The sequence below is a fragment of the Lissotriton helveticus genome, chromosome 10 (genome assembly GCF_964261635.1).
Source record: "Lissotriton helveticus chromosome 10, aLisHel1.1, whole genome shotgun sequence".
Lineage (NCBI taxonomy): Eukaryota > Metazoa > Chordata > Amphibia > Caudata > Salamandridae > Lissotriton > Lissotriton helveticus.
In genome coordinates, this window is record NC_136071.1 from 906,382,929 (window position 1) to 906,410,012 (window position 27,084).

A 27,084-nucleotide genomic window follows, 5' to 3' on the forward strand; every position below is an offset into this window, starting at 1 on the left:
GCGTTTTCAATAAAAGGTGTTATTTATTGAGCAGTCTTCTCTCTCATGCAAGAGAAATGAATTGCCACAATTGCAATAATTATAAAGTAAAGTGCGTCCAGTAAAAGGAGTATTATGAAATAATACTGTAAAAGCATTGATATGGTTTCTTAGCCATATGATACTTTAAAATGGATAAAATATATACATACATAAAAACATTGACTAACGTACTCAACTGGTGTTTCTAAGATACGCCTACCCCGGTGTACCTGACCTAAGCCTAATACGTGGGAAGGAGTAAGTAAGTTGCAGTTTAAGTTAAGTTGGTTTTTGCCAAAAATCTGAATCAAGAAATCTCTTAAGGGTTTAGTCAGCTCCGTACCTTGGTAATAGAATGTAGGAGGGCTTGTATCTCTCTCTCAGGACTCGATCTCCCAGCATCCCGCAAGGGTGACTGGAAACACCGGAGCTGGATTTCTCGGCTTGAGAAAAGACAGCGTCTCTCAGTGCGTCAAATGGGAGGGTCGGCTTCCTTCGGCTCTCGCATCAGCTGGGCTTCGGGCAAGAAGATAGCCGCTCTGCTCCAAACCACCATGTGTTTGCTTAAGGCAACGTTGGTATATTTATACCTGGAAGGTGCCGGGTTTAACGTAAGGTTGGACATAAGACGTCACTAAGAACTAACAGTTCTTTCTGGACTCTAGGAGTTCTTGTGCAAATCAAAACAAAAGCAGGGGGATTTCCCGGGCTGCTGGAGTTTTGCTTTGTTTAAAGAACGCGTTGTACTTTCTAGGAGTCTATGGGAGTAGCCTTGCCGTATTTGGACTGCATGGGCTATGACTAGATATGGACATGATTCCTATGCCTTTATAAGGATATGTTTTGTTATAACCATATAAGGGCATGAATCGGGGATATCTTGATTAGGGTCCTAGATAGATTCACAACACCCACTCCACGTATTAATGTCCATCATTACTTAAATACTAAGCAATACTAAACATATAACGATGCATGGGTTTCCCAACCCACCCCAAAATACATAAATTTCATTTGAAATGGTGTATGGTATATACACGAAAATGAGTATTATACTGTGCGTTTTTCAAGCAGTGTTATCATTCAGGAAATGCATATATAAATATTAGCTGAATGAATTGCAAAAATTACACATGAAATGGCTCTGTATACAGAAAAGAAGGTCGAGACCATTCCATCACATATTTATACAATACTGTACATGTGCTAGAGGTTGAGGTAAAATATTGTCTCTAGTATCTCTAAAAATAGACGCTCTGTTCTCTAAGAATAGTTCTACTTTAAGCAGAGTACCATGTGCCAGAAAAAGGTAAATATTTTGGAAGTGAAAAAAAAAAAATTTCGCTTTCAGGGGAAAAAAATAGTTCCAAATGTTTGCAGTAGTTTTGTTGATCAAAAACTGAAGGCCGAATTCAGAGTTCAGGGAACGCTGTGTGCTCGTTGTTTTAAAAGTTATTCTCGTTGTGCAGGGGAAAACATAATTTCAGACAGGCTTGCAAAAAATTGGTCTACAACATCAGGTGAAAGTTCGAAAAAGTTGAAATTGTGCACATGTGAGAATGATTGCTATCATCGATGTCTGGATCAGCAATGCTCACAGAAGGTTGTACCTGTTTGGTGCTGCTTTCCTCTCGTACTTCACCGCCACCTACTCGTAATGGTGAAGTCTCAATGAATGCCGTCATCAGAATAGGTAGCCGCTGGGGACAACACGATGCATGAGTCATTACAAGACCTAGCAAAGTATCGATATCCTTTGGTACTGCTGATGGTAGTGTAAGACAGACGTCCAACACGCATTCTTCTCCGTATAGCAGACATCGAAGCACAGGTAAGATACAATTCTGCCAGATGGGTCTGAATGAAAGAAACCATGTTGTATTCAGATTTCTTAGCCGCGCTAATCCGATGACTTCAGTGATTCGGTCTCGCTAGCGTATTGCTAGGATCGTTTCTTCCATCGTAGCTGGAGCTTTGTCTGTGGCTTGGCTTGATATATCGGAGCAGAAGGATCAAAAATAAAATTCCTGCTACGAGTCCCAAAAGAAGAGGCAGGCCGCCGAAAAGGGAATGGACAAAATTCGGAAAAATGCCCAGAACTGTTTCAAGGGTGCTAACAGTCTCGAAAAAATGGTCTTAAATACATGTGCAATGCCACTGGTATCAGACATGTTTAAAATTTGACCTAACATTTCTACGAAATGCACGGGGCAATTTGTTGATAATAGGGAATGTATCTCTGCCGCTGTCCTTGCAACTTGCAGATCATACGTCTCTTTGGACGAGGTTAAAGGCACAGTTGTCTGTAAAATAATAGACTTCATTCTGCTTAAAGTATCAATTCGAATAGAAGAGATATTCAAAGAAGGCCATATTGCCGCCTCCATGTCTGGATTGCTGTTTGGATACAATACTTGCATACAGCAAGTGACCATGGAAGTAACGCTCACGAGATAGGCTTTTCCTGGCACCATGCCACAACAGCTGTGGTCACTTATTAGAACGTAGCTGCTGTTGGAAAGCTGTCTGAAAAATGGCTCTATCTGTGTCGCAGGAGTGCCATGCAGGTGACATGAAAGGTTATTTGATGAACCTTCGCAGGCTCCATGTAAGTTAATACCTTGACACAGAAGTGTACCGCTTAGTGATTTTTTACAATTGTTACCACTAAGAAATACCTCCTTTTTTTCCTTCACTATAACATTTGGGTGTATAAGGTAAATTCCATGTTGACTTGATGTATCCTTTACCCAACTTTTCATACAGGCCTGCTGGTATATATTTTTGGCAATACTTAAACTGGAAAGTTGTTATCGGAATTGTAATTGTTCCGTGTATTATCCATTCAATGACAGGTCTCTCTGACATTGTCAATGGTAATCTCTCAAGTTTTTCAATGCTCAGAATCGTAGTCTGCTCCTTTTTGTACCAAACTGATTTGTTTATCAGTAAGGTTAAAGATAGAAAATAATGACGTTGTGTTGATTAAACGCCATGGCACGTAGCCTGAACGCAGGTTTTGCAACGTCCGGCCAAGTTGTACAATAGAACGCAATTGAGACTGACCATGTTGTAACATTAGTAAGTCCTGCTCTATTATATCAATAGCAGATGATACAATGCTGTCCAGTGAATATATTCTGGAGGACAGAGTCTTTAACCCATTGTCCACTACAGAAAGTGATTTTTCCAAATTAATACGATCAATTTCTCGTATTTTTTCTGCAGTTTCAATTTGTGTTACTTTCCAAGCTTCGTTGTAAGCAACGTATATACCGGCGTATATGAAACGTTTTTGACGCTGTTTGCGTGGTCCCAGTATGAAATCACGCAAGTCAGCACCGTCTTTAGGTAAAGATAAGTGTTGCTTAATTTCAGCCAGTGTGGACTTTTGTAGCCATACGAGGCATAGTTTCCCTACACTGTATGTTGTAACTATCCCTGGATGTTGTCTCTGGGAGTATCTTGGGTCTGGCCTGTTCTGTTTTAACCCCTGTAATTTGTTCAGGAATCTATCTTGACAGTTATTTGTGTCTGTGGGCCAGATCAACCTTTTTTCCAATCAGGATTCGTTCTGTTTTGGTGTAAGATATGGGATACGTCTATCTCCACATCTGTAGTGCTATTACTATCAGGTATGGGCTTTGGAATAGACGGTTTATTTAAGTCTTTTATCTTGGCTAAACCAAGACAGGTTGTTTGCCGAATGGTGTCATTCAGGAATATTATTTGTTCTGGGATCATGCAGGCTCTAAATAATGCTTCTAGACCTTGTACCTGCCAGTCTTTTGAACCCCAGATGGTTTTTGTTTCAATGTTGTTTTTCCAAAATTCAAAACCAAATGTAGACATTTTGTCATAACATTTTTCAGAATAAATCAATTTAGTATTAGTCAACATTGTTTTCAGTCCTGTCTTATTTGATATATATTTTAAAATAAAACGTTTCTGGATCAGTTGTGTTAAACCCTGAGAAGTATGGGAATTTCTCATAAAATGTTTTCGAGCTGCCTTTTGGCGGTGTTGCACAATGTTCCCATTGGTTATAATTAAAAACATTTCTAGGATTAGCAGATTCATGCAAATAGTGATGACCATAATGATTATAACAGTACATTTCTTCATATTTTGCTGAACCCTGCAAATAATCTTGTTCTGTGAATTTTGCTGACATTACTAAATCTGACATCATATTATTAATATTTTCAAAGTCCCAATCATCAGAGAAAGTACTTGGTTTTACAAAGTCACTTAATGAAATCTTGAACTGATGTGGATATTTCAGGAGCTCAATGGGGCCATACATGTCATAATCAGTCTTGTCCCCTGCTACCCCACCGGGTATTGGATTGGCTGTGATGTTCACTGATGACAGTTCTCTTTTCTCGATGTGTGAGGATTTGTGAGGCTTTAGGACCAAGTTGATGTTCTGACTTGCTGTGTCCATTGTACTATATTTTCCTTCAATGAATTTTCCCAAACATAGAACCATGATGAGCCAAAGTAGGAGGAAAAGTACACCTAACACAATCCAAAATTCAATCCATGGTGAAATCAGATATGTTTCTTTTAGTTGATGAAAAAGTTCACTAATTTTTTCTTTGAAAGTTTTTGTTGCTGGCGTTTCTTCATGCTCGCTTGGATCATCAGAAAAGTCATCGAAATTGATGAAGTAGCCAGATGCAGTTCTGTCAATTGTTGGAATTGCTTCCGGATTTTCTTTTGTCTTTGAATCTTCTTTTGTTACATTAGTATAGTCTGAAGCTACATCATTGTAGACAGGTGTTTCTTGACGAACTGTTGCAATTTGGGTTTCAAGAGGAACAAGTTCCAAGGCTTTGTTGCATAGTCCTTTTTTATTCACTGCAGGTTTATCAAATGTGATTAGTCTTTCAGTTTGAACCTCTTGGATTGTAGCAATATTTGGTCTTCTGCTACTTCTTGGAAGTCCAGTGGGCCTACTACTTATTATTGGCCACATGATTGTGGTTTTACCAGGTCGATGGATACAACTCTGTTCTCCTTTTTACCAGCAAGGGGCGGTAGTACTACTGATCTTGTTCCGCTGACAGCTAAGACAGGTACTGCTTTTCTGTAAGAAGGCCCAAATTCCTTCTTCACCGCGATCTTTTCTCTGACCAGATCCCCAATCTTTGGAATCCAGATAGGTCTTGCTGGGACAGGTGGTTTTTCTTCAGTGGCTGTTGGCTTTAACTTTGTGTTACTCAGACTTCTTCTTGTTTCATTTAAGTCCTGTAAAACAGCCAAACGCTCTTTGATATCAAAGGATTTTTTATTCACCACTGAAGTCTGACAATCTAGATCCTGGATGTGCATTCTAGTGCCGAACAATAGTTTGTACGGAGTGATAACTTTTAGAAAATTTCTTGGCAGATTGTTAAGACTACGTTGGACACTTGTTAAATGTTTGACCCACCCATCACCCAAACCTAATACCCTCGCCGTTATAGATTGCTTTATGTCACTTTTTTTCTTTCCACTACCGCATTTCCCTCAGGATGGAAGGGAGAAGAGTACCGCAATGCAATGCCCATGCTGGTCATGGCCTCTTTGTAAGCTCGAGAGCTAAACGCAGGACCCTGGTCAGAATGTAGCATGCCAATTGCATATGTGCCGATAAAGACTCGCAAATCTTTTATAACAGTTCTGGCGTCAGCCGAGCGATGGGGTCTACATCTTAAGTGAATCTAGTCTTAATAATTATGGGAACGCATTTCTCCTGCTGGATGTCTGCGTATAGATAGCCTTATGCTTTCTAATAAGGGTGTCCTGGCAGTAGTCTGGTCCGGTTCACAACTGCGATCTCTGTTGCAGTCTGGACAACCCTTTGCAAATTTGTAATTTTGCAGGCTCATCCCCGGCCACCAGTATTCCGATTGTAGTTCTTTTAGAGATTTCACGATCTCTTGGTGCCTTAGACCCAATCAATGAAGAAGATTCTCCGATTCGTGTTTGGAATTACTCTGTCCCCCACTCCAGGGATTTGAGCAAAAGGAACGGAGTTTGCATCAATTATGTATGTATTATTGAGTGGATAGCCGAGAGGTAATGCTGCATAGTCGCCTTTTAAAGACGCTTTTACCGCCAGCATGGTTTCTCCGTCTATTTGTTTTTTAGTACGCTTTTTTGTGACTACGGAAGCCGGTTGAACCGCTGCGGCTCGGTTAGCCAATGAATTCCCTGCAACGTGAACGCCATCACGTTGATGACTCAGTGTATGTATCACGTGAGTCTTTCGTAGTTCTTTCTGTAAAAGAACTACTTGTTCCCAGAGCTTTTTATGCTTTATTGTGGTACCTGTGTCATCTTTGTAACCGTTTTTGATCCATGTCTGCATGTCATTATTGTAAGACCGGACGCAGTAATGCGAATCGCACACTATTAGTGTGGGGAATTCGCGATCGGCATTTTCAAGCGCCATCTTTAAAGATCTTATTTCAGCTCGCTGAGCTGTACAGTTTCTGAGTGATTCAGTTTTGGTGATTATCGGTCTGAATTTACGAAAGCGCTAGTGACCTTTAACAATCGCGCACGCTGCATTATAGGATTTTTTATCCACATCGTAGTGTTGTGCAAATCTGTCCATGTAGATTACACAGCTGTACTGTTCGAGAGGCAGATTTTCGATTGACAGAGGGTATTCACGGTCGTATTCTAGACTTTCTAGTTTTTTCATTTTCGGGTCAAAATAGTGTTTCACGTCTTCTGCAGCAAGATAATTTTCCCATTGTATCCATTTTGGATCTAATGCCACAGTTTTCAGATTGCGTGGACTTGTTAATGCCTCAAGCGCTGATTCTGCTGTTAGGGGTCAGGGCTCTTTCTTTTGCTACAGCAGTTTGAACCGCTATTAGAATCTTTTCAGTAGGACTGAATTTCATTTCAGCTTGTGTGTACAAATGTGATTTGTAAGCTATTGGTACCGTTTCTCCCTCATTAGAGGTCAGGTACGTGAATCCGCATCTTCCTGGGATGACTCGGATTACAAGGTTGCGTACGTTTTCGCGTGTTTGCAGTTTTGTTTTAGCTAACATGTCTGTTTGTAATGATCTTAAAATTTCTGTGTGTTTCTGAGTCCAATTGATTGATTTGAAATCGGATTTTATTAATTCATAGAGAGGTTTAACCCTCTCTGCATAATTTAGAATGTATGTTCTTCCGAAATTCAGGAAACCTAGTATTGATTGTAAGTTCTTCAGCGTTTTTGGTGCTTTGAGTACAGCACATTTCTCTAAGAAATTGTCTGCTAGGCTTTTGCCTTCACTTGATAATTCATATCCTAAAAACAGGACAGTTAGGTGAGCAATTCGTGACTTTTTAAAGTTGAATTTGTACCCTTCAGCTGCGAACCCAAGTATTATGGTGTTCACTCTTCAAGTGTGTCTCCAGGTCATCATCTGTGAGATAGATGTCATCGACATAAGATAATGCCTCATCATCATATATTTGTGGTAACTCTGTTACCCTTGCTGAGAATAATCCTGGGCTGTTCTTGAATCCCTGTGGGAGTCGACAGAATTGTTTTTGCGACTCCATTGTTGAGAAAGCGGTCAAATACCTGCTTTCAGGTGCAAAGTTTTGACAAAAGAAGCCATTAGAGATATCTAATGTCGTTTTATATTTTTTGCGCACAATGTTATTCATTAGTGCTGCACTGTGTGAGTTTTGTACTGCAAATGTTTTGCAACAGGAGTTTAAGTGTATGTAGTCCAAAACTAGACGATATGAATCGTCTGGCTTGGAGACAGGAAACAAAGGATTGTTCATTTGTGAGGTGCATGTTTCAATCACCCCCTGATATTCAAGTTGATCTAAGATCTCCCTGACTTGCTTTTTAGCTTCTTGTTTAACTGGGTACTGCCTTTGTGCAGTAGGTTCACTTTTTAACTCGATTTTGTGGGAGGAGAATCCTCATCCCATCCTACATGATTTTTATATAATGCAGGGGCTTGGGCCACTGCCCATTTTCTTGCAAATGTGTATTTTTTATGAATTGGAATATGGTTTGAGAAGGCAGGCATAATAATTTCTTCGCCATGAGGGCACTCCCTGACAAACTCTGGTGGCCAGTCTTTTTCAGCTAACAGGATATCATAGCCTTTAGATAAGTTATCCCAAAAGAGACTCCTTATTTTCCAAGTTTTGTCCCCCTCTATACGCAATGTTATCTCGTATAATTTATGGGGTTTGCTAACTCTGGTGTCTGCAGTTTCCACTTGAATGTATTCATTCGTGTCCACGGTCTCCAGAAGATTCATCAGGATCTTGTGAACTATGGTTACTTCTGCTGCGCTGTCTAGCACTGTCTGGGCCCACTCTCCATTTTTCAGTTGTGTCCTCAGTATCCTCGGCATGTTTTATTTTAATACTGGCTACCTTCTTTCTTGGAAATTGTAATTTTTTACTTTGATGAGCAGGTTCCTTGTCTTTGGACTTGACGTCCTCTTCTTTCCGATTTCTGTGAGGAATTCTGAAAAGATCGAGAGGGACGTGTATCAATATCTTGATATCTATCAGATTTTCTCAATTTATCCCTATCTCTAAGGTTGTATCTTTTCTCAGAGGGCTCCCTTTGGGGAGACTTGTTTCCTCGTTCTGGAGATCTATCTCTCCTTTGAGGAGACCTTCCTCTGGACTGAAAACGTTTTTCTTTGGGAGTGGATTGTTTATTAACATCCCAACTCTTTTTTGGAGTATTCAGATTATTTTTAATAAAAGTTTTTTCAGGATTTTCAATTAGTTGTGGTTTTAGTGGTTTCCCACCCAAACTATCTCTTCCTAGTTCTTCATAGGATTTTTCTATGATTCTGGCAAGTTCAAAAGGTTGTTCTGCTATATCTGTTTCTTTCAGTTTCTGGAGGTATTTTGTATCGTCAATTGCCAATTGAACTAATTCTCTATATGCCTTTGTTAATTCTTTTAGTTTAGCTAAAAGTTCTTCGTTTGACATTTTTTCAATGTCGTGTTGTGTTGTGTAGCTGGCTATAACCGGCCATGTGGCTCCTGGTCTACCTAGTGGACCGAGCCTGGTAATGTGATTTTGATGTTTTAGGGCGCCATTAAACCAGAGCAGGAGCTCTTGGTAAGTTAGTGGAATTTCAACGTCCTCGAAAGGAGCGTATTCATTCGGAGATTCCTCTATTTTGTAATAGTGGAAGTCTTGTGTTACAGCGTTTGCTGCTGGAAAATGTATCCATGAATAGAATACCTCTGTCTGCCGATATTCATGGGCCTCTACCACGAATATGACTGTACCACCTCTCGGTGATAGTCTATTTTCTATAAGTTTAAGAGTTATAGTTCTTCTTACATTAACCTGAATGATTATAACATTCGGGTCTTCATTTTGGAGACTTGTGTCTTCCGTTAAAAGTTGAGCTGCTATTCGAGCTCTCTTCCTTTCGTCTTCACTTTCTCCCATTTTACTGACAGAAAGTTTTGTTGCAGATCAAGTTTCAAGGAAACAAAGATTAGGTGCACAATATTTTGGAACACTGTATCCTTCAACGTTGACTAAACCAAAAACTAATACATAGGAATCTCTTCCTACTAAGTTCCGGCGGATATTAACCTTTTACCCACTCCAGACGTCTTTTGGAGTTTTTACGGGAAAAAGGGGTCTGTGTGAAAAGCACGACTGAGTTACTCTAATGTCTTGCGTTAGATTATCGCCTTACCAAACGTTGGGCGCCATGTAGTGTAGATCCTATATTCCCAATAGGCTCTGCGCATTGGAATAACATAAACAGCAGTTTAGACGTAGGACTGAGGTCATCTAGGTCTCTACTGACTATGTTAGACTTAATTAGTTTTGCCATCTAGCTCAGAGGTCACTAGAAACTTTCTCGAGTGAACAGGAAGGGGTTAACTTTCCAAAATAGACAAGAAGGGATTGGTTTCTGACAACCGCATAAACATGACAACTTTGCTCCCTCAGAATAAAGAGTGTATCTCTAGAGTCGTGTGAAAACAATAGACAGTTATTTCACTCAGTCAATCGTGCATGCTTCATTTCACCAGGGGTGCAGAGAAATGGGCGTTTTCAATAAAAGGTGTTATTTATTGAGCAGTCTTCTTTCTCATGCAAGAGAAATGAATTGCCACAATTGCAATACTTATCATAAAGTACAGTGCGTACAGTAAAAGGAGTATTATGAAATAATACTGTAAAAGCATTGATATGGTTTCTTAGCCATATGATACTTTAAAATGGATAAAATATATACATACATAAAAACATTGACTAACGTACTTAACTGGTGCTTCTAAGATACGCCTACCCCGGTGTACCTGACCTAAGCCTAATACGTGGGAAGGAGTAAGTAAGTTGCAGTTTGAGTTAAGTTGGTTTTTGCCAAGAATCTGAATCAAGAAATCTCTTAAGGGTTTAGCCAGCTCCGTACCTTGGTAATAGAATGTAGGAGGTCTTGTGTATCTCTCTCAGGACTCGATGTCCCAGCAACCCGCAAGGATGACTGGAAACACCGGAGCTGGATTTCTCAGCGTCTCTCAGTGTGTCAAATGGGAGGGTCGGCTTCCTTCGGCTCTCGCATCAGCTGGGCTTCGGGCAAGTAGATAGCCGCTCTGCTTCAAACCACCGCGTTTGCGCTTAAGGCAACGTTGGTATATTTATACCTGGAAGGTGCCGGGTTTGACGTAAGGTTGGACATAAGACGTCACTAAGAACTAACAGTTCTTTCTGGACTCCAGGAGTTCTTGTGCAAATCAAAACAAAAGCAGGGGGATTTCCCAGGCTGCCGGAGGCTTGGTTTGTTTAAAGAACGCGCTGTACTTTCTAGGAGTCTATGGGAGTAGCCTTGCCATATTTGGACTGCATGGGCTATGACTAGATATGGACAGGATTCCTATGCCTTTATAAGGATATGTTTTGTTATAACCATATAAGGGCATGAATCGGGGATATCTTGATTAGGGTCCTAGATAGATTCACAACAATATCATTAGGACACCAACAAGCAAACCCAGTAGGTTTGTATTTAATGTGCTGAAATATGCAGTAGAACACACGGTAAGAACTGAGACAACACGATCAAACAGAGGACTGTGATGGTAAAGTAGTCCTCATGATTTCAATGCAAGAACCCAAGTCGAGGCGGAAGGATACCCCTAAATATCCAAAAGCAATAGGTGAAATATGAATACATCACTGGATTGATCCAAAACATAACTGACAAAGTCTCAAGCAAATAGCTGAAATGGGCTGGCTGAAGAAAGCTGATGGTTTAAAGTGGTTGACCAAAAGCCCACTCTATGTATATTATAAGTAACGGGTCTGATTGACAGCTGCACTGTCAAAAAGCTAACCTAAAAATAAAGAAACGAGTCTTCAGTAAAGGTGCTTCTTCATAGTTTCCACAAGGGAGGTTGCTGTTCGTTAGTATATTTGACCAGGCATGGCCTCACGCATATTACTTGCTTGAGGAGTAAAGTCCTTCACCCCTCAAGATGATATAAAATTTAGGAAGAACTAATTAGACCACAGCGCTCTGGAAGGCTGATATGATATCCCCGGGGAAAGCCATACATGGACATGCGTGCCACAGTAAGAATCTCAAACGTTCTCCTTTTTCGCAAGTCGAAATAAAACGCCTACAGTTTTACTTCTTCTTTAACAGGGATGGTAGCTTTACCCCACTGGATGGTTTAAGGAGTTCTATTTTTTTCAAAACATGATCAAACCCAAAATGAACCTTGTTTTTCAGTGTTGAGGCTTAGCCAATTAGAACTCATTCACTACTATATGTTATTAAATGTGTTAATCATATTCTGATCAATATTCATCTTTTAAGAGGGGAAAGATAAGGCGTCTGCATGATTATGAAAAAACACTTCATGACTTGATGGCTATTAATGGAGTAGTTTGCCATATACATATATACATACATACATACATACATACATACATACATACATGTATATATTACCTACTGGCGGTCGCCAGTAGGTAGTTATAGTTAGGATTGTTTTCCATAGGAAATCCGCAACATTCTATTTGGAATAACTATGGCGTTGATGGACGGAATTGGCTGAATTTCTCCAAGAAAATGGCCAGCTCTGCTCCGCTCCTTCCCTGAAAGTTTGGGGGGGGGGGGATTCGTCCAGCGGGGGCCGAGATAAAAGGGGGGTCCCACAACGTGTTTCCCCATGTTAATTTCCATAGGGCGGTTGGACTCACTTTTAGCCCGAACGGCTGAATGGATTTCCACCAAACTTGGCAAAATTGTAGGGACTGGTAGCCCGATGTGCCTTTGCTATGTCTCAAGATATGTGCTCCAGTGGATTTTGAGTAATTTAGGTTAAAAAAAAAATATATATATATCTATATGCGCGCCCCGGTACACGCACCGGGGCGTGCTCCAGCGCGCTAAGCGAGTTCGTGAGCGGAAAGCTGATTGGCTCTCGGGTGTCTGTCAACATTCCAAACAGTCCGGAGCGGCCGCCATCTTGTGTCTCGGTAGGATCGAGACACAAGAGGTGGCAAAAACAAAAGGGGGAAATGACCAAAAGGGGGCAGGGTAGACCCCCCCTGACCCCCTAGGTTTGATGTGGGGGCCATAAAAGGGCCCCGCGGGGCAAAAAAAAAATTACATTTTTTTTCGATTTTCGCGGGGGGGGGAGCGCCCGGTACGCGCACCGGGGAGCGTACCCGGGAGGGTACCCTGGAGAAAAAAAAAATGACAGTTTTTAAAAAATGTAGCATTTTTTTATAAATTGGAGGTAGTTCTAAAAAGAACAGTTTTTTTTATTCTTTGTGTTTTATATTTTTTTTATTGTTTTTTTAACATTTTTTACTTTTTTGGGCTTTTATGAACAATTTTATATTTTTTTTGTAATTTTTATGGGGACAAACAAAAAACAGGGAATTGTAAACGGCTCAACTGGAGCAAAAAAAATTAAAAAATCAGGAAAAAATTAAGGTTTCTTTTTGCAGTTGTGGTTGTCTCCAGCACGGTTGATCAGTTTGATACTTTGCTCTCCATAGCAAATTGTAGTCCCGCAAAATTTACAAAGTATTTTATAATCTCCAAACTGGGGTTGGATATTTGGGACCATCTCCCTTGTCTCTGGACCCGATGGAGTGGGTTGTTTTGTTTTGGAGGTGCTGGGAGAAGATTGGGGAAGGTTTCTTGTCAGTTCTCTGACCTCTGCCGCAGCATAGTTGTTTGGGTGCTTGCGTTGCATATGGCGAATCATTGTATTGTTGCCAAATGAATACTTTTTTGCAGGGTTCCCCTTGGAAAGTACAGTGCCACAGATGAGACATGTCACTTTTGGAGCATTTACTTTCTTTTGTTCCCTTGGGATTTAAAAAAACTCCCACACAGAGTGCTCCTTGGGTTTATAGGGGGTATTATCTTCAGGCAGGAACTGCCTCTCCTCCTCCTCCTCTTCTTCTTCACCACCACTGTGGTGTTGTGGTGGTCCGTGAGGTGGTGGTGGTGGTGGTGGTGGTGGTTGAGATGCTCCTGCTGCTGCTGCTACTGTAGCCATTTCTCACTTACTACAAACAGGTCTTCCTCAGTCGAAGTACAAAGTGAGAATGAGGAAAAAAGGTGGGGGCTTTCATCATTTGGAAAAAAAAACTGTTCTGAACCAATGAAAAGTGTTATTTTCAGGTCACATGACCCGACGCGCTTACGCTACGCGCCCAGGGGGCGCTTACGTAGCGCGATCGTATGCGCTCGGGCGCGTCAGGGTGCGCTTACGCCGTGCGTCATAAGACGCATCACGCGGCTACGCGATACGTCACAATGTTTTCGTTCGCGGCAATAGCGCTAACGGGACGCTCACCGATACGCGCACCGAGGCGCGCCGCAAGACCGCGCTTACCGGTGAGCGCACCGGTACGCGCACTGGGAGCGCTCCAGGGCAAAATAAATCAATAAATAAATAAACATGAATATACATAAAAAAATAGTATTACATAAATATACAATATAGGATTCATTATAAAAAATATTATATTTCATAGCTATAGAAATTTGCTATTAAAAAACCTTTGAAATTCACTGAAAAAAACATAGGTTTGAGGCCCTATATATAGTTAGGAATTAGCATTTACAAAACCTATGAAATTCACTGAAAAAACCATAGTTTTGACACCAGTTATAGTTAGCTGGAAATTTTACTGACATAAAACCATTGACATTCCCACTTTATAGTTAGTTGGACTCACTATAACTTGCGCGCCTGCAATGCACTGCTGATGACGTCACATATTACATCACTCATGAAATGGTCAGTGACATCACTCATGACATCACTGATGACACCATCCTTGTGACAGACCTCCTTTCAGTGTAATGTAACCCTTGAAACACATATTCAAAAATAGAAACTAAAATTTTCAAAAAAATGGAGATACCCATACCAGTTACAACAACCAATTCAGTAATTCCACCATCTATATACACATCCACTCATTCACCAATAGTTCTATATAGTCACTCATACATATACTCACTCATCATATGTAGTGATACACCTATACATCCTGTTACACACCGACAGTCATCCAAAAGTTACTCACACACATACTCACACATGCAAATAAACTATTGAACATCCATTCATTTGCATATACAGCTATACACACACTACCACCTTACTTCTAAGGAAACTTACACATACTTACTCTCTTAAACAATCACTTATAGAAACACATACTTATTTAAACATGAACTCTTACAATCTCTCACTCTCACATATACTCACTTATATACATCAATACTCACATATACTAGATTAAAACATATGTAGTTACTGATAAAGACACTAGTGAGGCAGTCATTCACTCACTAACACACACATATACAAACTCATCCACCCATACAGTCCTGCACATATGCTGTCTTCAAAACGCATACAAACAGTGAGTCAGTCATTGATGCATCTATGTGCTAAGTAATACCCCCACCAAACCATACAGACACTCATACTGATACTAAAAAAAATCTAATAACCCATATACACACACATGTAGCTACTCACCAACCCATGCAGCCACTTATACACAAAGTGAAACACTGATACATATATTTAAATATTTAAACATTACTCGCTAATATATGTATTCACTAAGATACACTTAATAAGCCAGTTAACCAATCAATTTTTTTTTAAAAACATCCATTTAGACACTTATTTAAACATTTATTCTTCCATCGACCTTTACATATATAAAACATATTTATTTTTCAGAAAGACACACATTCACTGGATGGTGTCATCAGTGATGTCACTGACCATGTCATGAGAGATGTAATATGTGACGTCATCAGCAGTGCATTGCAGGCGCGCAAGTTATAGTGAGTCCAACTAACTATAACGTGGGAATTTCAATGGTTTTATGTCAGTAAAATTTCCAGCTAACTATAACTGGTGTCAAACCTATGGTTTTTTCAGTGAATATATATATATATATATATATATATATATATATATATATATATATATATATATATATATATATATATATATATATTCACGCTCCAGGTTGTCCACCTTGTGAGTAGCACGCGAGCAGCAGCTTTATTTATGTGTAGGTGAGGACGGGGATCCGCTCGTAGACGCCGCTCCGTAATGGATCTGCCCGACGCGTTTCGAAGCTCCATCTGCTTCTCTTCAGGGGCTTTAACGGAAGCGGTGTGCGCACCCGCTACACTTCTCCAATTTCATATAACTCACCCGCCAATGGGAGGCTCCAATGAGACTTCTGGGAAGTGTAGTGCGGAAAGCACACAATCAAGTCCTGTATGGACTCCACGAGTGGGCCCGTCCTCGATCCCATGTACGGCTGCTACTTCACTGCCGTGACCCTCACGTTAACGGGGTGGTGCATACTCTGCGGCTGGACTGCCGCATATAGATTCACGCTCCAGGTTGTCCACCTTGTGAGTAGCACGCGAGCAGCAGCTTTATTTATGTGTAGGTGAGGACGGTGATCCGCTCGTAGACGCCGCTCCGCACTACACTTCCCAGAAGTCTCATTGGAGCCTCCCATTGGCGGGTGAGTTATATGAAATTGGAGAAGTGTAACGGGTGCGCACACCGCTTCCGTTAAAGCCCCTGAAGAGAAGCAGATGGAGCTTCGAAACGCGTCGGGCAGATCCATTACGGAGCGGCGTCTACGAGCGGATCCCCGTCCTCACCTACACATAAATAAAGCTGCTGCTCGCGTGCTACTCATAAGGTGGACAACCTTGGAGCGTGAATATATATATATATATATATATATATATATATATATAAATATATATATCTATCTCAACAGTGGGGACAAACATGACCCCCATGGCACCCCAAAAAAACAGATGAGTTGACACAGCTGCATGATCCTTTCCTGGGCAAAGGAATCTCTATAAACGATGCAAGCCACCTGCCAGTAGCTCCCTCAATCCTCTTCTCTTTACTGAAGCAGGGTCTGGTCATCAAGGGTGTTGAAGGCCAAGGATAGTTCTGGCAACATTAAAACAGCTGTGTTCCACTGATCTTTGATCTTGGGGATTATGCTTTGCAAAACTAAGAGGGTAAGTCCCATACCACAAGAAGGTCAGGGCTTAGGGACTGAATAAACTTTTAAAGGGGTCTCCTTTGTCACAGGCCTATGTTAGTGACCAGTTTTTGTCTCCTCAAACCAGGCAAGTTCCAACCACGGTGGGCCTCTAACATCATAGTGCCAAATCATGTTGTAGTGTCAAATCATTCTTGGCAGGTCTGCTGGGCTTTACATATAAACAATGGGGACACCCTTGTAAGGAAGGGAAAGAGGATTTGAACACGATTCTTGTGTATCCACTGTCTGGTTGCTAGAAAATGCTGCTTTGTTCTACCAGAACTCAGTCTGGCAGAACAGACCGGGTAATTTCATGCAACTGCCCAGCGGCAATTGGACTTACAGTGAACCCTGCTGTTGGCCTCTGCTGGACGAACAAATTGTGATCAATGATCAATTGGTATTTTAGGCTTCTTGGTGCTATTCCCACTTAAATCTTTAATGGTTTATAATCTCTGGTGCCTAATATTGAATTTTTAACATTCATTAAATGTTACTCCATAAAATAATCCAATTTATTACAGGAACCTTTCAAAATAAAGCTGCATAAGTTGCTAAGGCTTTCTTCAAAACCTTCCATACAAAGGGAATATTGGATGGGGGGCGTGGCCAGCAGCCGATGGAGGAGGAAGCAGCCTAGCGAGGCTCCGTCCCTCCGCCCGGCTATCCGTGATTTAATCCTGCCCAGGACCCGGGATCCCCCGCTCCAACTGGGTGGATCCCGAGTATTGCGTCCCCACCTGCTCCGCTGGGGAAATCAGGCCGGTGGGACTGCTGCGGAAGCGGTGGCGAGCCTAGAGAGGACCGAGCCGACGGCGGCCAAGATGGCGGCTCCCGAGTGAGTCGGTGCCTCGAGACCCCGGGAGCTACCCCGTAGGCGACTGCAAGCATCGTGAGCGGCCGACGAGCCCTGGCTGGTGGGACCGGCGTTTCCTGGAGTTCGGCCGGCCCCCGCCCGAGGAACGGTTTGGGGCGAGTGACGGCCGGCGGAGGGACCCGCTGGGGCCCCGCCCCCAGCCCGGAGCTGCTGTAACTCCAGACCCCGGCTTTGGGGCCTGTGGAGCCACCGACATCGACCCTTCTAGGCGGGTGAGGAGACCTGGTGGGGCCTGTGGCAGCGGGAACCGGGGAGGCGAGAGGGGCACGCCGCCCTGGTGCCGGAACCTGAGAGGGGACGCCGGAGCTCCGCCTCGGTAGGGAGTAAAACTCGTGATCCCGGCCCCGGGGCCTGCCCCATAGATCGTGGCGGCGCCACCCCCATTGCAGGCTGGCTGGGGGGGCAGCTCAGCGGCGACCTCGCCCTATCATCCGACGACGGCCGTGCTCCCCTGCCAGCTCCGGGGAGCACCGGGGACCTTGGACGCCCTGCGGAGAGGTCGTTCTCTCTACCACTGGACCTGAGCTGACGGGTGCGACCCCCCCGAGTGCTACACCGGACACTGGGCCTCAGCCGGCGACTATGGGGATCTGTGGGGATCTTGATCGAGCCCTGTACAAGGGCACTGGCGCCGCAGCTGGAGACCCGAGGGACCGCTTTCTCGGTCCGGGACTGGGACACGGGGGCCGATCCACAACAAGAGTTTTTCCCCTCGCTGCATACCCCCGGGAACTCGACCCACCGACGCGGGAGCGGTATGGGCAAGCCTAGCGGCCCCAAAGGGGACGGGCCCCCTACTACGGACGCACCGGAGGACCCCGTGCAACTTGCGACGGATCTACAGCAAATGCAGGACAGGATCCTGGAGGCCATAGCAGCCACGAAAGACGCACTGCACCACGATATAGCGCAAGTGTCGGAGGGGCTGGGACTCCTGCGAGCTGACCACGCGAAGCTGTCGGACAGGGTCAAGGAGGCAGAGACCACCCTGAGGGACCTGGCGCCAGCGCAGAAGTCGATGGATGGGAAACTGGCGGACGCGCTCGACCGGATTCAAGCGCTTGAGAGGAGGGCGGAGGACGCTGAAAATCGCAGTCGGCGGAACAACGTGCGCCTCGTGGGCCTTCCGGAAAAAACAGAAGGGACGGACATGGTGAGCTACCTACAAGAATGGCTGCAAACTGTGGTGGCCCCGGAGGGGCTATCCCCTTTCTTCACACTAGAGAGGGCGCACCGGGTGCCGTCGAGACCCCCGAAGCCGGGTCTCCCTCCGCGTCCAGTGGTCATAAAACTGCTCCACTACAAAGACAGGGACTTGCTACTGCAGCGGGCGAGAGAGAAGGGCCCATTCCAGGTTGACAACAGCAAGGTGACACTGTTCCCGGACTACACATTCGACTTTCCTTTCTCTGAAAAGGGAGCTCAGAACGGAAGGTATACAGTACTCGCTGCTATTCCCGGCCAGACTCCGAGTGGTGGTAGACGAGAACACCCTGTTCTTCCCGACGTCTTCGGAGGCTTGGGCCTGGTGGGACACCTACAAGGCTGGCACGGATGGGGCCCGGCTCCGGGCTGAGGAGGAGCGCCAAGGACAATCGCTCCGACGTTCGAGGCGCCACAGAGGGCGCGGACGGGGCTTGAAGGGACCGACGAACTTTCAAACGGCGGATGAGCGGAAGGCGGCGCTACAAGCGGTGAAAGAAGTATCGGGAGCGGCGATGGCCCACTCGGAGAAAGGAACGGGCTCGGAGGACCAGGGCACGGGCTCGGACACTGATCTGTCTGACCTGGGTGGAGCTAGGGGCCCGAAGATCACGCCACAGACTTCGGGGGAAATCGTAGAGGGATGAACTTCTTGACAAGGTACCGGATGGGGCTGAGGGGGGCTTGCTGAGATTCCTATTGCCCTTGGAGCAGAAGTTTATGTGGCTGAAATGTTACGGGACTTACTTTGTGTGAAAGGGCGGGGGGTCAGGGAACAGCACGAGAGACCCAGAAGCTTGTTTGCGCACCCTGTGGCCCATAAGGCCTACGCAGCGTTGACTGCGTATTAGTCACTAAGTGAGCACGTTGCTCAACTGTTTGGATGGGAACGTCTCCTCGGAGGTTGGATCCCATTCTGGGGGAGGGTGGGCCTGGAGAGGTTGGGGTTACTCTGGGGTTGACTTGGGGATGGGCAGTTAGGGGCTACTTGGGGAAGGGTGGGGGAGGGGTCGAGTCAGTGATCAGGCTGCTACACACCAGTGATTCTCCTTTTCTCCATCCGGACAATGGCTAATGTGGGATTGTTGAAATGTGTATCATGGAATGTGCGGGGATTACACACGATGGCGAAGAGACACAAGGTCCATTCATACCTGGTTCGTAGAGGGTGCATATAGCGTTCCTGCAAGAGACCCATCTCACCAAAAAAGAGGGTGTTGCGCTCCAGCGCAGGTGGAGAGGTCATTTGTTCTACACTGTGTAATCTGCGTTTGCTAGGGGAGTGCTCATTTGGGTTAAGGCGGGAGTCCCACTTCAGGTGACTAGGCATATGGTGGATCCCAATGGGAGGTATGTGGCTGTTGAGGGACTGCTGAGAGGCCGACACATAGTGCTCTGTAGTGTTTACGCACCAAATACGGAACAGGCGACATTCTTTACAGGTCTCTCCAAGGGGCTTGCCAGCTATCTTACTGGTCCGGTGCTGATGGGAGGGGACTACAATACAGTAGAGGATGTAACACTGGATAGATCACACCCACCACTCCACACCTCCCCTGTACACCGATTAGCGAGATGCAGGACTGACTGGCAGGACACATGGGCCCTGACTGACTGTTGGCGATCACAGCACCCCATTGAGCGCGATTACTCATTCTACTCCAGTATACACGACCTACACGTGCGACTAGATTCTTTCCTGTGCTCCCCCCCGGTACTTGCCGCGGTGACCCGAACGGAGTACCTGGCACGTACATTGTCTGACCACAACCCACTCCTCCTGACGCTGGACTGGGTGACTGAACCCCCTAAAGTTCCGACATGGCAGTTGCGACCCGACACGTTAGATGATCCACCATTCCGAGCTGAACTCGAGGAACGGATTGCCCGGTATTTTGCGGAAAATGAGGGCACAGCTTCCTCCAGGGCGGTAGAGTGGGATGCATTTAAGGTAGTGGTGAGGGGACACTGCATCGGGAAATATGCGGGAGTGCGCAAGACGTTAATAGATGACCTAGACAAGGCTGAGCGAACTCTTCGAGAGGTTGAACTAGATCGACCGAATCGTCCTGAATTGCAGGAGAAAATGAGTGGAGCACGGGAAGCGGTAGCGGTGGAGATGGAACGCCTCCGTAGTTTCGATTATAAGGCATACCTAACGAGGACCCTAGCTGAAGGGGACAAAACAGGGACACTCCTAGCCTGGTTGGCAAACCCCAATAGGCGCAACCAGCCGGTCTTGGCCTTGCAGGACAGTGGGAACCACACCCTTACTACACAATCGGAAATACTGGGCTGTTTCAGGTCGTACTATGAGAAATTATATGGAGCGGAGCTGAGCGATCGTGCTATGGAGTTGGAGGTTTTCCTGAGCGACCTGCAACTACCGCGCCTAGAGCGGGTACAAGCATGCTCTGGGGGGCCCAATCGCCCTGTCTGAAATACGGGGGGCGGTGAAACGGATGGCGCGCAATAAAACACCAGGGATTGACGGGCTGCCCATAGAGTTCTACGGGAGATACTTAGATCAACTAGCTCCGAGGCTCCAAACGATATATAACGAGGCCAAGGAAGTAGGCAGCCTCCCCCGGTCGATGAGCGAAGCCATAATGGTCCCCTTGTTGAAGCCTCGTAGGGAGAGCACAGACCCGGCGTCCTACAGACCACTGTCAATGCTTACAACTGACTACAAGATTCTGAGCACGGTGCTGGCCACCAGGCTGCTAACTCATAATCAGGAGCTGGTCCATAAAGACCAATCTGGCTTTATTCCCACGAGGAACACTACACACAACATTCGCAGGTTGCTTCGATTAGTGGACGCTCCGCCATCTGAGGCGCGGTCCCCCGTGGTGTTGGCGGTCGACATTGAAAAGGCCTTTGATAGCCTTGAATGGCACTACCTGTATACGGTAATGCACAACTTCGGTCTAGGGGAGGGATACATACAGTGGACGAGGGTACTCTACTCCTCGGCGAGAGCAAGAGTGAGAGTGGGATCGATGGTGTCAGATCAATACGAGATACACCGAGGTACCAGACAAGGGTGTGCGTTGTCTCCACTGCTGTTTGCGCTCGCGATGGAACCGCTTGCGGCTCAGGCTCGGAGGGGGGCTTGTTACGCCGGGCTAGCACACGGGGGGGAACTCCATTATATCTCCCTATACGCGGATGACCTCCTCCTCTTTCTAGACAACGCCGAAGAGGCGGTAGAGGGCGCTGAGAGTCTGCTGGAGCGCTTTGGTGATATGTCGGGGCTCCGGGTGAACTGGTCGAAGACCTGTCTCTTCCCGCTACGGAGGGGGGAGGAATGCCCTACACTCCGCCAGCATCTGCGATGGGAACCTCAATGCCTGGGATACCTCGGAGTGCACATCTACCACGACCCGAAAGACCTTCTCGATGGTAACGTTGGCCGCGGTATCCGTTCCCTGAAGAGTTGCATGTCCTTCTGGGCCACCCTGCCGCTCTCCACGGCAGGCCGTGTTGCTCTTCTGAAGATTGTCTCTCTGCCGCGTCTCCTGTATTTCTTACGATCCCTCCCGGTATGGATACCCGGCACGATTTTCAAACAGCTGAAATCAGCGGTGGTGTCCTTATGGGGAGCTGGCAGACGTAGAGTGGCTCTGACGACGCTGGCCCGTCCAAAGGACGAGGGGGGTCTCGCGGTCCCGGACTTCGAGCTCTATTATATAGCGGCTCAGTTACAATTCTTCACGCAGGAGGTCGCAAGAGTGTACCGAGGCCCAGAACAGGGGAGAGAGTTCGGCACGCCCCGTCATGTCCTAGCATACATCACTCTTCAGCAGAAACTGCTTCTGCGGGAGCTCTCCCTAGAGGAGCGGACCCTCCGCCAATGCTGGAACAGATTGCAGAAGCGGACCGGAACTGGACACCCGTATGCTCCGGAAACTCCACTGGGCATAGTGACGGCACTCCCGCATGGCGGCGATTGGTCGCGACTGCACCTGTGGGAGGAGGCGGGGCTGCAGATGGTGGGTGACCTCTACGAGGATGGAGAGTTCTCCCCATACCAATTGCTGCAGGAACGGTACGACCTCCCGAGGGGGGACTACCTACTGCATGCAACAGTGGTGAGAGCCATACAGGCACATTGGGGTGAGGGACTGATAGAACCTGCTACGTCACTAGCGTGCCAGTATACCATGATGGCGGCGGGAACGATTAAAGCTGTTACGTGCCTTTATCGCAGAACGCTCACGGACACCCTACAACCGCTCACGACACTTAAAAATAGGTGGGAAGCTGACCTCCAATTAGAGATCCCAGACGCTACATGGACGCAATTAGTGCGGAAAGTCAAGAAAGGAACTAGGAATGCGCGCTTCCAATTGATACACCTTTATATACTCCATCGCGCGTACCTCACACCATGCAAGATTGCAGAGTATTTTCATGTAACAGATGCAGCATGTCCCAGATGTAATCTTGCGGGGGCTGACCTGGTCCACATGTTACGGGGCTGTCCGGGGTTACAGGTATATTGGACGGGAATTGAGGAGGCCCTGAACACAGTCACTGACAGAAAGTTACAATACAATAGCGCAGTGTCCATCTTACATTGGTTCCCCCACACGAAGAAGAACAAGCTGACGAGTAAATTTATAGATATGGGACTACTGATAGCTAAGAGGGAGCTGACCAGGGGGTGGAAATCGAAAGTGGCCCGACACATAGAAGATGGGTGAACGAATTCCTGAAGTGGGCAACTACGGAGAGCACGATACTTTACCAGATGGCCCGCCGTAGTTCTAATGACAAGGCGCAGGAAGTTGCAATGTTGTGGGACGCACTGGTACAAGCGCTAAGAGATAGTCTGGCAGAGGGGGAGGAGATACTAGACGAGACACCGCGAACAGGGTCAGACATGCCAACGGTAAATTCACCAGATGCACACAGACAATAAGAAGCATTCCCACGATTTGAGCCTCACGATTGCACCGATCACTGACGCAGATACAGGGAGGGGTAGATAGGGAGGGGGGGGGGGGGGGGGGGTCTCAGTTCAGGGTTCCCGGGTTGGGATGTGTACATCACGATCAACCCCACAGGATGATGACACGCTACATACATAAAAGCAGAAGTAAGGAGTTCCTGTAGAGATAACAGCGAGAACAATCTCGGCCCGCAACTGTACAATATAGCGAAAGGACGCCGCCCTGCCTCCGGGATGTGGGCTAAATGGCTGTGTATCGTGGAACTGAGAAACGAAAGTTGCAATATGACACTGAACTGTATGATGCTCACTGTATGGTGGAATGTTTTATCTATCCCTGCAATAAAAATTGTTTTACAAAAAAAAACAAAGGGAATATTGGATAAAAGTCTATAATTTAATAGCTCTGTGAACTCCAGGAATGCTTTGATATTTCTTGAAGGATTTCTTGAGCTCTTATAGAATGGAGTAAGATATTAACAATTCTTTGACAATTTGTACTGGTAATAGAGCCAATGCTTAACTACTAATCTTCACTGGCCTAGATGGACAGGTATACCCTGGACAAGAGGCACGATTCATATCTCAGTGTATCGTAAGTGTACTGAAGGGGTTAAAAATTAAGCATTAAGTAGTGCATGCAAGAACATATACAAAGGCAAGGCTTAAACCCCTACCACTGACCGCATGTGCGTGAGGAGAGGAAAAGAAAATCCAGTTATTCTTTTGAATGCCATAAAGGACAGTGAATAATGGAAAATAATTACAAAAACCTGTTGAAAAAAATAACTGTATGAGACCAAACTTCAACTTCGTCAATACACAATCAAGACTGTACTTTTATTCAACAGAGGTGGTTTCTTGTACTGCAACCTTACTCAAAAACCAAATCTAGGGTTTAAACAAATAATACATTTCTTTCTTTAGTACTAACCAATCGACAAAAAACTCCAAATAACCTTCATATGGCCTCTCATGTTTTGGAACGGCCATCTCTGCTTTAACACCCACCAATATATCTGTATGACCCTAAAAGAAAACAAGAAGAGGAAGAAAAACTTTTAAAAGAAATAACATTTGCAAACCGACAAATGTAAGACAGTGTTCTAATTCAATTTAGAACATCAAACAAGAATATAAAATTTCCTAGCTAATGCGATGGAAAGTTTCAATTCTATGAAGGACACAGAGGCGAGGATTATGCTCGCTCTCTCTCTCTTTTATTTAGGTTCAGCAGCCTTAAACAATAACATTGGTAAGATGCGTCCTTCAGGAGGTGCGGATTGACACAGCATCCTTTCGGGTGCTATGGCCTCGCAGACCTTTTATTAGGGGGCCGTCTGGAGGATATCCTCAGAGCGGCAGATTGGTCTTCGGACTCAACCTTCAAGAGCTTTTACTATAAACCCATTAGTGGCATGGGTTCGCTGGTAGTAAACCAGCTTTAAACTTGCATAATCTTTGCCTCCGGGTCCTGACATAGAATATAAAAGTTCCTAGCTAACGTGAAGGAAAGTTTCAATTCTATTAAGGACCCAGAGGCAAGGATTATCCCACCCATTTGGATACAATTCTTTCCCTCCCAGTGTTACCAGGACCCCGGTTAGAATAAGTATTTCTTTTGAGTTAGTGACACCTTTGAGAATGCTGTATCTTAAAGAAAGAGGAAGTGCTTTTCTTTGATACTGGATTTATAAGATAGACTCTATGGTTGTTACTTCTGTTTTAGCAAAGATTCTTGGGTGTTGTAGTCTTTGATGAGTTGTTATTGTTTAAGGCTGCTGAGCAAAAATAAAGGAGACAGAAAGCATAACCTGAGCATATGGGTCCTGACATGGAATTTAGAAAATACAGAATGAATATACAATACACCTAACAAAATGAGTACTAGGCAAACTCACAACATTCTTTGTGAGTCTGCCTTGAAAAACATTAAAATAAACAATCTTTAAGGTAATTTCATATATTTTTCACTACGTGATACAAGTGTTTGTTTCGTACTTTTCAATAAACCCTATGTTGGTGTGAACACTGAAATGAGTGAAGACAATAAAAACAGGTTGCAGAACTAAGAAGAAGGGATCACAGTTATAAATGAAATTGGGAGAAAGTAAGCAAAAGCTACATATAATAGTTTCCTACTTTATTTTCATTATTTTTGATTATCAGTTATTCGGTTTCCATACAAGTTACAGCAACACAAATATTGTTGCATCAAATCTCCACAAATAAGTTTCGATTGTTTCATTCTATCTTACTCCATGCACTAAATAAACATTAACATACCATTCCCGAATATCTTTTTCCAATGCATTTTCCTGTGAGGCCTCTAGAATTAAAACAAAGTATGGTTACCTGATGCTTTGCCAATTTGAGACCCGGTGTTGCAAACCTACGCTCAGGTTTATATTCCTCTGGTTTAGGAATTATAGTTAATAAACAATGTTTAGGTGTTAGTTATAGGTGAATAGCTGTGACTGGATGTAATCTTGCTACATTCTTCTTTGAAAAACTGACCAACATTCTAATTAACCATGCCATGGGAAGGAAGGTGGCCTCCATCTACCCACACCCAGGGCAGACTGAGGATAGGTCTACCCTTTTTTTATTTTTAAAGGGGTTAATATATATGTGTGATGCAGAGAATAAAGTGCACCACTTTGAATCTTGTGCTGCTTAATTTCTCTCTTAGGTGAGCACATGTCGATTTCCACCCAGATTCTGATAAGGGCTTGTTACCTTGCTTTCAAGGATACTTTATTTTGATCGACTTTCAGTGCTTACTTAAGTGTTGAAATCAACCTGTACTCTCGTCCCAAGCACAGAAACGTGTGTAATGTCTGGGATACCTTGGGTGAGTTTTGAAGCATGTTCATATTTCTCTGGCTATCAATCAACCTGGTACATTGCAGGAACTGACTAGGTTTCACTTCAAACATCTCCTGTGGCACAAAAGAGTGAAGTATCTGTCCCGGGTTTAAATTCATTGTGTGTAAACTTGTCGTATTTGAAAATCCTGAAACTGTGGCATGTATCCTTCCCTCCAACACCTGTTGGAAACTCTTGTTGAAAATAATGCAGGCAGAGGTATAGTTCTTTTGTAGTTAAAGGTCTTCCGATTGCCAAGAGGATCATTATTTGTCAGTCAAACTATAAAAGCAAAGTTTTGTTTGAGGACTGAGTGAAACATCTGATGGCTCATGCTGCTGGTGACAGCACTATACGTGCAGAATTAGGAGGCTTCTTTTTGAGGACCCGGGAATGGTAAATGGAGTTGTAGATTGCCTCATACTGCACTGTTGCTTACATCAATTTTCTGGCCTTTTATTTTCCTTTTTATTTGAAGTTTGTGTCTTATCCTTCCTTTCTTGGAGTGGCTTAAATGATTTTTGAACAATGTCAATCTGTGTGGTGTAGAAAAAATGCATT

At 44.6% G+C, this 27,084-nt stretch overlaps 1 protein-coding gene across 1 annotated transcript in view; it reads right to left on the bottom strand.

Moving 5' to 3' along the window:
- EXOSC7 (exosome component 7) overlaps positions 1-27,084 on the bottom strand; it is a 200,646-nt gene that overhangs the window by 124,845 nt on the left and 48,717 nt on the right. The window contains exon 3 of the mRNA XM_078663551.1: positions 24,590-24,684. Within this exon, the coding sequence (XP_078519677.1) occupies positions 24,590-24,684 (95 nt within the window). The remainder of the gene's footprint in view (positions 1-24,589; positions 24,685-27,084) is intronic.